We start from the raw sequence: 13983 nt of genomic DNA on the forward strand, positions 1-13983 counted from the left end.
CCTCAGGCCAGGTTCCATCCTCAGTACTCAGTTAGAGGGGCCTGGGATCACTTTTACTCTCCAGGGTGAAAATTCTGAAGGCGTGGAGGCCAGGGTTGAGGGGACACAACTGTTCAGGAGGGGGCCCCTCTCTGGGGAGCTTTCTGTTCCCTAAGAAGGTGACCTCTGACCTCCTATCTGAGGACCTGTCTCATCTTGTCTCTTAGGAGGCAGCTTTAAACTAGTGAACCAGGCTTGCAGATACGTTGTAGGGAAGAGAGAGGAGGAACTTATAAATGCAAAGAAAAGAGACATGTGAGTCCAGCGCAGTGCGGAATGGACTCCGAATCATCATTGGAACAAACTGTGAGAGCTAAGTCACTTCAGTCGTGTGGTCTCCTTGTGACCCCATGGTCATGGGCTGTAGCCTGCCAGGCCCCTCTGTCCATGGGATTCTCCAGGCAAGAGCGCTGGAGAGCGTTGCCATGTCTTCCTGCAGGGGATCTTCCCCACGCAGGAATCAAACCCGCGTCTCCTGCATTGGCTGGTGAGTTCTTGACCACTGAGCCGCCAGGGAGTGTCCACCCGTCCGTGAATGGATGGGGAAGACGTGGTGTATATGGATATGTATGTTGTCTGGCACTTGAGTGTGCAGTGGGGCTGGGCGCCTCAGCTTTTCTTGGGGGGTCACGCAGGTGCCTCTGGCCGCGGGCTGAGCTCTGCCCCGACCTCGACCTCCGCATCGGCTCCCCTCCACCCTGGCGGCAGCTGTCTCTCTCCCCTCTGCCCGGGACACTGCGGGGGGCTCCGGGGTCCAGGCAGGGCCCAGAGGAGGGGGTGTGGCCGGGGTCCAGCTGGGCAGATCTTCAGGCAGGTGCCTGGTCAGTGGGGGCCTGTGTGTACTGCTGGGAGCAGGCCTCACCCGAGAGTCGATGAAACCGAGAAGACAGTCCATGTTTTCACAAACAGTACCCGGAGCACCGCCCTGTTCCCCCCGCTGCCAGCCCGGGACGGCCGGCCACGCGCTGGCGCCCCCTCCCCATCCTCCCTTCCTCTCCTGGCCCGGGCAGTGCTCAGCTGATGGGATGAGGCAGCGTCTCCTGGAGCGGCGTTTCGTCCCGTGCTGGGCGAGGATGCTCTGCGGGGCTTGGCCGGCACCCTGCGGGGGTGAGAGGCTGAGCCGGGGGCAGGGGCACCGCTGGCGGCCTGGCCTTCCCCCAGGCGGAGGGGCCCGGGGCGCGGGCGGCCGCTGAGTGCCCCCACACCCGCCCCGCGTCACGGCAGCGGCCCTTCCCCGCTCCAGACCTCTTTCCTCTTCGGGACAGAACTGGCGCCTTGTTTGTTCCCTAACGGACGGCTCCTCTGTCTGGAGAATCCTCCCTGCTTTATGTGAAGAGCAGAGCTGTTCCTTCCTCCCCTGGTGATGAGGAAACATGCTGCTGAGTTTGGCATCCTTGCCTTCTGGGAGACCTTGGTGTAAGGCGATGCTACTCGGCAGTTACGTAACCTTTCCCACTGGGAAGCCGGCTCTGCCGCCCAGCTGCCTGTCTGGGTGGGGGTGCGAGGGGGAGCGGACAGGGGATGGGGGGCAGACAGCAGTAGGGGGAGCGGACAGGGGTCAGAGGGGGTGCAGGGGGTCGGACAGGGGTCGGGGGGGCGGACGGGGTCAGAGAGGGGCAGATGGGGTTAGAGGGGGCTGACAGGGGTCAGACGGGGTGTTGGGGGCAGACAGAGGACAGAGGGGTTGCGGGGGGGCGGACAGGGGTCAGAGGGGGTGCGGGGGGGGCGGACGGGTCAGAGAGGGTGCGGGGGGGTGGACAGGGGTCAGAGGAGTGCGGGGTGGGGAGGATGCTGGCAGCCGGCCTGCTGGGGGCAGGGTCCGCTGATGGGACCAGTGGGAGTTAAGTGATGTCCCCTTTCCGGCCACCGGCCACCAGGCTCGGAACACCCCCACCCCGCTCACGGCCACCCAGGCCAGCTGGAGTCCTTGGCCTCACTAGAGGCCTGGCTTCCATGTGTTTCTAGAAAACTAGAGTCTGAGCTCCGGGCATCCTTGGCAAAGGCACATATTTATATTTAGAAACGAAGGCTGCTTCTTTAGAAGGTTATAGAATGTGGACTCCTCAGAACAGGTGCGTTCTTCTGCCCTGAGACACTCATATAATGGCTTGAGGGGCCAAGCAGGTAGTTCAAATGAACACATGCTTGTTTTCGTCCGTTGTGGACAGGACTAGGGATTTGGTCAGTGGGACAGAGGGCTCTTGTCTAATGACATTCAGATTCAGTTTAAAAACAAAGTCCGCTTCGCGCCAAAGCACAGTGTCAGAGGCCTGCGTTCAGTGCACGGGCTGCCAGGCACGGCTTCTGCCCATTCCTGTCTGTAGGGGATTTTGTTGTGCCTTTGTTTTGTTTGGGTTTTTTCGGGACCGCATTTGTTGGGCACTCCTGTGGCAGGCACTGTGCCTGAGGGCCTTGCTCAGAACTTTATATACATTGTCTGACGTCAACTTTCCAGTGTCCCATGAGACCATGACAGTCGCTTTCCCCCTTCAAAACTGAGGAGGAGGAGACAGAGGTACGTTAAGATTTCTGCCTGGACGTCCCTGGTGGTCCAGCGGTTAAAACTCTGCACTTGCGATGCAGGGGCCGTGAGTTCGATCCCTGGTGGGAGAACTCAGATCCCGCGTGCCGCCTGAGGTCTCACGACGAGAAGGCCTTCTCCTGTTTACCTTACTGCTTTTTCTGAGCCTCTGGTCCCCAGAGACTGCTGTCAGAGTGACCTGGAATGACAGCCCCACCCGAGACTTGTAAAACCAGCATCTCCAGGGGTCCTTTGGCGGCTCCGTGTGCTGAGAGGCTTGCCAGCCTCTGCGAGCAGCCCTGCCCTTCTGACTCAGGGAGCCGTGGCGTTTGGGAGGGACCCTTTCTGGGAAGCGCCCGTGTGTCTGAACATGGACCGTGGTGGGGCTTCCTCCACGCATCTCAGAACGGCCTCTCCTTGCACAGCCAGGGAGGAAGAAGTAAGCACACTCATGAATCATGCTTCTGTTTATATTTTGGTTGCTGAGGCTAAATATTTATTGCTTTAAGTAAGAGGTTCTGCCTTAATTAGAGTCATAACCAACCCCAAGTGCCTCGAAATGCATTCTCATGGCTGTCAGACGTGGTTTCTCAGCAGAAAGCCAAATTCGACGGATGCTTTGGCTCTGCCAGTGCGACTGGTCCAAGTGTGAAGGTTGCTGTCCACGAACAAAGAGCTTTTGAAATTAGAAACTGCACATTTTACTTTATGGGCTGGACTCAACTGTTGCTCTTACTCACTGCAATGGAGAAGGGAGAAGGTTGCATTTGTTCTCAGGGGGTTAAGGCACGAAGGCGCAGGCCGCCTGAAACCTGTCATTAGACACGCTGGGTAGTTTTGAGACACATCATGTACCCTTTCTTACTGCCCTGGAACTGGCACGCTCTACGTGAACTCACCAGGAGAGCTTTACAGGGCTTTCCTGGTGTCTGGACCCCAGCTCAGGTCAATTAACTCAAAATTTCTGGGAAATGGACCTTTGCATGAGTATTTCTCCAAAGCTCCCCTAGTGACTCGAGTCTGCATACAGGGATGGGAACCACAGTCTGAGAAGGTCCTAGGAGCTCTTAATGATGGAGGGTGCCGGCCGTGTAGTCAGCCTTGGACTCAAATCCCGACTTGACTGTTTCCTTGCTGTGTGACCTTGGGCAAATTATTTAACCTCTCTGAGCTTTGACGTCTGCCTCTGAACAATGAAGAGTCACAGTGCTCAGCTCAGAAAGTTGCCCTAAGGGTTAAGGGAGACCGTTCAGGGAAGTCCTCAATGCTGCATGCAGGCGCGCTCAACTCTGTGCTTCGGGGAGGCTCAGTTAAGTGGAGAAATTACTGTTACTAGTGTATATGTCCCAAGTCGCTTCCGTCATCTCCAACTCTGCGACCCCATGGACTGTAGCCCGCCAGGCTCCTCTGTCCATGGGATTCTCCAGGCAAGAACACTGGAGTGGGTTGCCAGGCCCTCCTCCAGGGGACCTTCCCAACCGAGGGACCGAACCCGCGTCTCTTACGTCTCCTGCCTTGGCAGGTGACTTCTTTACCACTAGCACGGCTATGACTGTGTTAAGCGCAAGATGAGGCCCCATTAGCAGGAGCAGGAGTGGCTGAAGAGTATCAGGGGACCAGGGCTGGCTACTGTGGATTTCCGTGTTTGCTGGTGCAGATCAAGCACAGCACACACGGCAGGTGTTTCTGATGATCAGAGGCTTGGCTCTCAGGCATCAGCCCTGGGGACCCACCGACAGTGCCAGTCGGACCTTTCAAAGTCGGTCCGCCGCTCGCAGTGCTGACAAGATGCTGGATACTGGAATCTGGAGCAAGAAGATGTGGGTGTGTATACATATATATATATATATATATTTATAATTGCTTACCTGTACTCTGGACTCTTGAGATAAGTTCCTTTCAAGTACGAGGCTTGTGGGCATGGCTGCAATATATCAGTGTGTCTTTCTGGTAAAGCCAGAAGCTGGGGCACAGACAGGTATCAGCAGGCTAGTCTTCAAAACATAGATGGGGGTTTGCCCCCCACCCCCCGGCAAGTGTCCACACCAAGAGGCTCCTCCCAGCCAGCCTTCTCCTCTCTTGTACTGATTCCTAATCTTTGCAGGTGGCTGTCTGCTCTGTTGATGTGTACACGTTTTAGAACTGGCCGAATCCCTCCTCACCTCTCCAGCTTTCAACTCGCTGCTGAAATAAGGCAAACACATTGACATATTTTTCTCTGAAAAAGAAGAAGGGAAGTTAATCATCTGAAAAAGAAGAATACAGAAGACTATGGCAGATGAGAAGAACCCCTAGTGGTGAGGGCCCATTAGCAGATTCACTAATTACGGGCCAGTGTGTGTGTGTGTGTGTGTGTGTGTGGCGTATGCTGTTGTGTCTGACTCTTTGCTGCCCCATGGACTGTAGCCAGGCTCCTCTGTCCATGGGATTCTCCAGGCAAGAACACTGGAGAGGGTTGCCATGCCCTCCTCCCAGGGATCTTCCCGACCCAGGCGCCGAAACCATGTCTCTTGCATCTCTCGCATTGGCAGGCGGGTTCTTTACCCCTGGTGCTACCTGAGAGGCCCAGGGGCTGGGGTGCCCTTCTGGAAATGTCTTGGAGGCAGAGATGCAACTCTGGTGCTGACTCTGATGCCCACAGTCCCATCACAGTGCAAATCCCCATCTTGGGCCTTCTGGTTGACCTGCAGAACCATTGACTGGTTTCTTGGAATTGAAGCCTTCACTTTTCCTTAGCATCTGGCCTCAGAGGCTAAGCAAGTTCATCGGGATACTGTGTTCCATGGACTTGCAAATAAATGGACTCCATATTCTCACCCACCTATTTCCCAAGCGTCCCTAGAAACGCCCCTCATGGGTGGGGGGCGAATGTGTGCAGGGCTTGTGCGTGTGCGATGCTCCCACCCTCTCTTGGCCCAGAGCAGAGGCATAAGTCATGCATTCCGCAGCCACGTGGGAGTGTGATTTATGCCCCAGCAGCGCCGGATTCTCTGCTGCATGTGCGTGAATAATGGCAGGGGGCTCTGGGCCCCTCTGGGCAGCGGGACTCTGGATGGCGGCCAGATGCTTGAGACACCCCAGGCCAGGCCACAGAGTTTCCCACCCGGCCCACTTGGTTCCGAGAGCCCCACACCCCTACACAGGAACTGTCCACACGGACGCGAGTTGGTGCGTGTTTTGTTTCTTACTTCAACACTTGGGGGGACTCCAGAGCTGGTTATGAGAAAATTCCAAGAATGCTGGGCACTTCCGGTGTTGGGAGCTGGCCCGGGACTTCAAAGGTTGCCTTCGCTGCGGGATGGGCGCTGCAGAGCGCCGGCAGCCTGGGCTTCTCCCCCCACCCCTGTTTACGGCAGCCAAACATAAGGCCGTCGCATGACCGCGGCCTGTGTGAGGCACACACAGCCTTCGCCTTGGAAGGCCTCTGACACGCTAACCGTGTGGAATTCCTGGCTCAGCTGGGCTGAAGTCGGGGCGTGTGTGGGAGTGGTGGGGATGGTCATGGCTAATTCAACGCGACATGTATTCAGGATGTTTCCATAAGGCATGACCTCATCCCTTCCAGCCTGCTGGTCACCGTTACACTGCTGGTCACTTTTGACTCGGTAGTTACGAAAAGAATTCCTTTAATTACCCAGTGGAAATTCGTAGATTGCACATAGATTGTTCTTACCTCCCTGAAAGAAGTAAGAGGTCAGAGCTATTATGAATGCTGTCTCCACAACATTGGAACAGCTCATTCATTCAAAAATAAAGGCAGACAAAAGGGGGAGGAAAAGTGAGGCAAAGGGAAAATACAACAAAATCTATGCCAGGTCAGTTGTTGGCATCAGACAGATCAAATAGCTGGGGGGAGTTTCTGCCTTTAGTCAAATAATTTTGTTTCCCATCCTGTTTATTTCCCATGACCTGTTGGAGAAGGAAATGGCAACCCACTCCAGTGTTCTTGCCTGGAGAATCCCAGGGACGGGGGAGCCTGGTGGGCTGCCGTCTATGGGGTCGCACAGGGTCGGACACGACTGGAGCGACTTGGCAGCAGCAGCAGGACCTGTAGGAAGACACATTCCTTCACGCGTTTGTTTGACGGGTATTTGTTGAGCGTCTGCTGTGTCTCACCTGTGTTCCCTGGTGGCTCAGAGGTTAAAGCGTCTGCCTCCAATGAGGGAGACCCGGGTTCAGTCCCTGAGTCGGGCAGATCCCCTGGAGAAGAAAATGGTAACCCATTCTAGTACTCTTGCCTGGAGAATCGCATGGACGGAGAAGCCTGGTGGGCTACAGTCCCCGGGGTCGCAAAGAGTCAGACACGACAAGATCCCCTGGAGAAGGAAATGGTAACCCAGTCTAGTACTCTTGCCTGGAGAATCGCATGGATGGAGAAGCCTGGTGGGCTACAGTCCCCGGGGTCGCAAAGAGTCAGACACGACAAGATCCCCTGGAGAAGGAAATGGTAACCCACTCCAGTACTCTTGCCTGGAGAATCGCATGGACAGAGAAGCCTGGTGGGCTACAGTCCCTGGGGTCGCAAAGAGTCAGACACGACCAAGCGACTTCACTCTCTTTCACTTCACTGTCTCAGGCACACGGGATGTTTGCAGGGTCGTGCTGTGCAGGTGCTCAGGAAGCCAGACAGTAAAGAAGCCAGGCAAGCTGATGGTCGTACGTGGAGTGAGGGAATTAGGTGACGTGATTCCGTAACGAGGGACAGAGGCAGCGATTTACACCTTTATCCAGTAATATAAAAGCACGTATTGAAGGAGATTGGACTTCCCAGGTGGCTCAGCGAGTAAAGGATCTGCCTGCCAACGCAGGAGACGTGGGTTTGATCCCTGGGTCGGGGAGGTCCCCTGGAGAAGGAAATGGCCACCCACTCCGGTGTTCTCGCCGGAGAACGCTGTAGCTTGGCAGGCTACAGTCCATGGGGTTGCAAGAGTCGGACGCAACCAAGCGACTGAACATATACACACATTGAAAGAGATTAACTAGGTGAATAAAAATGGCTGATTACCAAGGGAAGTCGGGCCTTTGCTGGAATTATCGGGAGCTCTCAGAGCATCCCCGTCAGGAAGGCCTGCTCTTCCCAGAGAACCGACTGCCACCTTGTCTCGCAGGGGGAAGTCCTGCCAAGCAGACCACCTGGGAAGGAGGGCACCGCGTCCCGGCCGTGGCGTACTGGCCTGGCAGGGTCCCCGTCAACGTGACCAGCGCAGCTCTGCTGAGGTATGACCCCCCTGCCCCGACCCAGTTTCCTTGAGATGTAAGGAGAAGGCGTGTGCTCGGGTGGCTGGAGACCTCCCCCTTGCCGACCCTGGGCAGGCATCCACAGGGCCTTCCCAGACTCAGACTGCAGCTGCGCGGAGCTGTGTGCAGGCCAGCCTGTGTGCTCCTTAAAGCACAGGGGGCTCTTCAGGCCCTCCTCCGGGGAGACCGTCTCTGGGAAGAGGGCGGCGGGCGGGCTGCACGGCCACCAGCCTGGCTGCAGTGGTGTCTGCAGCAGCGTCATCGCCACTTTCCTTGGGCTAAACTCCCCTGGTGGCTCAGACGGGAAGGAATGTGCGTGCAATGCGGGAGACCTGGGTTCGATCCCTGGGTCAGGAAGATCCTCTGGAGAAGGAAATGGCAACCCACTCCAGGCTTCTTGCCTAGAGAATCCCATGGACAGAGGAGCCTGGCAGGCTAAGGTCCATGGGGTCGCAAATAGTCGGACATGACTGAAATGACTTAGCATGTACTCATGCCAGCTGGTGGTAGGGAACGGGGGAGAACAGATCACTGAACCCGGATGATTCCCCCCTTGGGGGTAGGGCAGGTGTCTGAGGGGGGTCACTCAGATGGATGGCCCTGAGAAAGGGGTCTAAGCGTTCACGTGCCCTGGAGGGGAGAGAGAGGGAAGGAGGGTCCCCCTGGCTGGGGAGGAAAGGCTGAATCCTTGGCTCAGGACCTTCTTCCTGCCTCTGCCTAAGAAGCTCCAAAAAGAAGTGCCCCTTTCTTCGAAGGACAACTGTCAGCGTGATCACATGTCAGATCACGCCGATCTCCTTATTGAGGCTGACCCAGAGGCCACGTCCTGGCACAGAGCTCAGCCGTGGTGAACATCCTGAACGCAACGCCACGCGGCCCTGACTCCTGACTAGGGGGGCGTCCTCCTCATGGTCTGCCCCATGGGCAGGGGCGCCAGGTGCTTGCTCACGCGCTCAGAGGCTTTGTTCTAGTTAAAGACTAATTTTCTAGTTCCAAAGGTCTTTCGCCGTCAACCAAGTTGGGTTCTGGACTAGAGAGCGCAGCCCAGGGGAGGAGTGCACGTCTCACTGGTGTCCTTCAGCAGGGGGGTGGGGGGGGGCGGAGCTTGAAGCCAGGGGTCGGAAGGGTAACCAGCCGTGATGCCAGAGCAGCAGGTGGCCAGGCCCTGTCCCTGGCACCCTCTGGGCCCCCAGGAGCCCGTGGTCAGCCCAGTACCGTTGGGGAGGGGGCTGCCCAGCAGGTGTAACAACAGCAACTCGGGCTGGAGTTTGTGACATCAGGCTGGCCGGGAAGTGGGCCAGGCGGGCTGCTTTTCCTGGGCCTGACTCACTGCAGTCAGGCCAGGGGTTCACAGGCTGGGGTGGACGTGCACAGGGAACTCAGCCACCTCGCAGGTGACGTCACCAGGAGCCAAGCACGCTGTTGTCGGTTGAGAATGGCGTCTGTGCCTACCGTCGGTCACCATGCCACGATGGAGCAGCATCCCTGTGCTCATTAGTTCAGGCTTCAGAGGTGACAGCTGACTCAGGGGCTCGCTGGTGAGTGTCCCAAGGAAGCCTGTCTTGGGGACCTCCCTGGCGGTCCAGTGGTTAAGCCTTTGCCTTCCAATGCAGGCGGCACAGGTTCGATCCCTGGTCGGGGAGCTAGGATCCCCCGTGCCCAAAACCAAAGCATAAAATTCTTCAATGAAGATGGATCATTGTGTCCAGGATGGATCAGGCATGGCTCCAGGGACCGGATGTTGGAACAGGCTCATCTGACCGATGGAGAAGGAAATGGCAACCCACTCCAGTATTCTTGCCTGGAGAATCCCAGGGACAGAGGTCCTGGTGGGCTGCCGTCTGTGGCATCGCACAGAGTCAGACACGACTGACGCGACTTAGCAGCAGCAGCAGCAGCAGACCGAAAGCTCCTGCTGTTTTGGAGCCGATGTCCCTTGGGGAGGGCAGGGCTTGGCAGCACACGTCGAAAGGGTCCTGTGGTCTGACCCTAAAGCTCTGAATCAGGGTCTCTCGACCTTGGTGCTGTTGACATTTGGGGCCGGACCGTTCTCTATGGTGGAGGGTGTCCCAGGCATTTGAGGATGTCTCTAGATGCCAACGGCTCCCCCAGCCCCAGCTGTGACAACCGGGACGTCCTGCGGCAGCTCCATGAGCCCCCTGGGAGGACAGACTCATGCCGGTTGAGTCTGAGCTCTCATGCGATGCCCTGGGTTGTGTGCAGAAAGGGGTGGGTCTGCTCGCACCTGAGCTGGGAGCCACATCTCCTCTGTCCGGAACCGAGGACCACTCTCATGGGGACTCCTGGGCCAAGTCCACAGCAACGATCGGGGCAGGAAGGACGTGAAATAACCTCATGTGAAAAACAGCTAAGGGCCTGTTTTGCCAGGAGAGCGGATAGTGCCCCGGGTGAGGGGCTGCGGCTGTCTCCCCAGATGGGAAGGGCAGGCTGCGTGCAGGGGCACAGCTGTCTCCGGGTCCATGGCTGTCTCCCCAGATGGGAAAGGCAGGCTGCGTGCAGGGGCACAGCTGTCTCCGGGTCCACGGCTGTCTCCCCAGATGGGAAAGGCAGGCTGCGTGCAGGGGCGCAGCTGTCTCCGGGTCCAGAAGAAGGGGCCACAGCAGGCAGTGCCCTTCAGGGGGTCCCATGGGCTGGGTGCCACCCTGCCCCGCAAGGCCCAGCCACGCCTCCCCTTTCAAGACCCCGTCCCTGTTGCTGTGTCTGGCAGCGGGCTCCGGGGGAATGGGTGGTCCGGACAACCCCACTCCGGGCTGCGTTCTGCTCGGTCAGCGACGTGCGCGCTTTGGTGTTGGGTTTTCCTGGTGCTCTGGTCGTGCTCTGCTCCCTGGAAGGTGCTGATGGAACTGCTGGTCTCCCAGGGGGACCTGGGGGTGCTGGGGGAGCTGCAGCCTCTCCAGCCTCCCCCACGGGACCTGGGCCAGGAATGGGGGCACCTAGATTCCCCCGGGGGTAACGTGAGTGAACCCCACGCGGGACGGATGGCAACTAAGAGAGGCTGAAGAGCATGCTCCCCATGCCCTGGGCTGGTTCCCACTTCTCCACAGTTCAGAGGGGTTCTGCCAGCCCCTCCCTCACTCTAGACCCAGAGTTCAGGCCTGTGCACCCCAACCGACCCACCAGAGCCCCCCACTTCTCACTGCCTGCCTGCAGATCACACCTGCCCCGAGGTCATGTCCTCACTTCTAGGAAGCAGCCTCCCCCATCCCCTCCCTCACCCCCTCCCCACCCCCTACTCTGGACTGGCTTCTGGACTGCTCCGTACTCCATGAGGGCTTGCTGCCCTTCCTGCCTCTGCACGTGTGTGGGGTGCCAGCTCCTGGAAGGGGCATTTCGGGAGATAAGCCGCCAGCCCCTTGGACTCTGGAAGCCAAAGGGAGAGCAGAGACCCCTGTTCCCAGTCAAGGGGGAGGGTCTGCTGTGGGCGGAGCCCTGGGCCAGAGGAGGGGAGGATGTTTGCTGGGAGGATGGCCTGCCGGGTCCCTTCTGAGACCCCTTCCTGGGGGGTGAGGCTCCCCCCCAGACCCTGGGTTGGGGAAGCCGGAGCCCATCCTCTCCCAGGGACGTCCAGCCTCATGTGGCCGGGCCCTTGGGTCTCCATAGAGTCCCACCGACTCTTGGTGGGCCTGGCTCTCAGATTCACAGCTCTGTTCCTGCTGGAACTTTTTTTTTCTGACCAGAATGCAGGAGGGAGATGTGCCCCGGTGTGGAGGCAAATGGTAGCATGTGACTTCAGAGAAACTCAGACTAGGAACACCCGCCGTTGTGGCTGCCTTCAGGTGGAGGGGCTGTGGGTGCGGTGCTCCTTCACGTTGCTGGGCGTTACCTTTTCTCCTGCCCTCAGCACAGACCAGGGCTTCCCAGGTGGCCCACGCGGTAAAGAAGCCGCCTGCCAATGCAGGAGATGCAAGAGACGTGGGTTCAATTCCTGAGTCAGGAAGATCTTCTGGAGGAAGAAATGGCGACCTGCTCCAGTATTCTTGCCTGGGAAATCCCATGGACAGAGGAGCCTGGCGGGCTACAGTCCATGGGGTCGAAAAGAGTCCAACACGAATGAGCACCCCCCCCGCCCCCAAACATGGACTAGTTTGTAAAAGGAATAAAACGGCTGAATGAAAGGGGATGGGAAGTGTCACCGGTGACCATGTTCTAAACACAAGCGAGCCATTTGCAACATGGAGACCCAGGGAGGGAAATGAAGTGAACATTCCCCTGCAGATGCTGGTCACACACTGCTCCCGCTCGGCGGGCGGTGGTGGCCTAGGTGGTGACAGGTAGAGCCTCTTAGTTCTCTTTTTATTTATTTTTAAAAATGAATTTTTACTGGAGTCTAATGCTGTGTCAGTTTCTGCCGTACAGCAAAGTGACTGTTATACATGCGCATCAGTTCAGTTCAGCTCCGCTGCTCGGTCGTGTCCGACTCTTTGCGACCCCATGGACTGCAGCACGCTGGGCCTCCCTGTCCATCACCAACTCCTGGAGTTTACTCAAACTCATGCCCATTGAGCCGGTGATGCCATCCAGCCATCTCGTCCTCTGTCACATCGAGTCCCTCTTTAGAGGCTTTTCCTGTCTGGGCTGTTGCAGAGTATGGAGTAGAGTTCCCTGCGCTCTGCACTTGATGTTCAGTCGCTTGGTCGTGTCCGACTCTTTACGACCCCGTGGACTGTAGCCGCCAGGCTCCTCTGTCCATGGGACTCTGCAGGCAAGAAGACTGGAGCGGGTTGCCACTTCCTCCTCCAGGGGATCTTCCTGACCCAGGGACTGAATCCCGGGCAGAGGACGGCCCGTGCTGGGGGCCGTCCAGGCGGGTCTTGCCCCAGGATGACCAGGCAGAGGGCCTGGGGACACTGGGACTGACTCATCCTGGTCTTCCCGCAGCGTGCTGGACATCTTCCCCACCGTGCTGGCCCTGGCCGGGGCCCCCCTGCCCCGAGGCCGACGCTTTGATGGTCTGGATGTCTCGCAGGTGCTGTTCGGCCGGGCGCAGATGGGACACAGGGTAAGTGGAGGAGGTGCGTGTCCTCCCGGGCTCGTCCGGAGGCTGGCCTGCTGCCCCCATCGGGGTCTGCCTGTTTGGGTGCAGACAGACCCGTCCTCAGAAGATGCCCGCCAGTGGCCGCTGGAGGTCCAGCGTGTCAGACCCCGGGGAGGGGGACTCCTTTGAGAGGAACCTCTTCCCACTCCCTGCTCTGCTTCCTGAGTCAGTCCAGCTCATCACCCAGATTTCTAGGTAGCAGTTTAGCCTAGGGCGGGTGTCCGTGGGTACATATTCCCTGTAACAAATAATTTTTTTTTTCCTCACCATCATTTAATTTTCTGACATGACGTAGGCAGAAGGCACAGGTTTTAGCTGGATGGGATGTGTGAGCAGTGTCTGCATTGTGCATCATGGGGCTCCCTGCCTCCCCCCTCCACTGACCCCACCAGAACGAAAGCTCCCCCAGGGCAGGAATCTCATCGTGGAATTCTCAGTACGCTTAACACGGGGTCTGGCACCCAGCCAGCATGCAATAAATGAGAACTGAGTGAATGACTGGATGACTAACGGGATGGATGAATGAGTGAGCGGATGGATGGATGATGTCCTGGGGGTCGGGGCCCCTGACCTCTCCCGGCTCCTAGAGTGCTCAGTGCACACAGCCCTTCAGCCCCCAGGCCCCTCTCTGGTGTTCCCGGAAGCATTTGGTGGCTGTCTCTCTCTCTGTTTTACTTTTGCCAAAAGGAAGAGGAAGTGGGAGGAGGGAAGGAGGCGGGTGGGATCCGGGCCTGGCTTCCCAGTTAGGGACCTGCACATCAAAGCGTCTATTTCTGGCCTCCCCAGAGTCACAGGGAAGTGAGTCGAATGTCCTGGGGCAGTTCCTGAAGGTGCCCTGCCCCTCTGCCGGTGCACTGGTCAGAGTGGGCCCTGGGCTCCTCCCTGGAGGCCCAGGCTGGCCCCTGGGGCAGAACAGCTCCTCCCAGCCAGTCTGATCCCCCCCACCGCCCCCACTTCCCAAGCTGCAGACCCTGCCAGGCCCAACCCTGCTCCCTGCCCCCACCCAGGACAGCTATGCTGGAAGGTGGCTTCCGCCCCTGGGCTGGGAGCTGGCGGTACGTGGCCCTGGGGGGTTGTCGACTGCGTCAGCGGAGAGATGCTCCCGAGTGTCCAGGAGGGTGACTGAGGT

General features: G+C 58.1%; 1 protein-coding gene across 8 annotated transcripts in view; it reads left to right on the top strand.

Annotated features, from left to right (window-relative positions):
• Positions 1–13983, top strand: part of ARSG (arylsulfatase G) — a 103005-nt gene that overhangs the window by 81532 nt on the left and 7490 nt on the right. For 6 of the 8 annotated variants that reach the window (XM_006061898.4, XM_044938491.2, XM_025279349.3 and 3 more), the window contains 2 exons: positions 7669–7777; positions 12698–12818. In XM_006061898.4, the coding sequence (XP_006061960.2) occupies positions 7669–7777; positions 12698–12818 (230 nt within the window). Of the gene's footprint in view, positions 1–7668; positions 7778–12697; positions 12819–13149; positions 13354–13983 lie in introns of those variants that run through there. The other 2 variants (XM_006061902.4, XM_006061899.4) reach the window with 2 other exon arrangements.

This window comes from Bubalus bubalis, chromosome 3 (assembly GCF_019923935.1).
Source record: "Bubalus bubalis isolate 160015118507 breed Murrah chromosome 3, NDDB_SH_1, whole genome shotgun sequence".
Classification (NCBI taxonomy): Eukaryota; Metazoa; Chordata; class Mammalia; order Artiodactyla; family Bovidae; genus Bubalus; species Bubalus bubalis.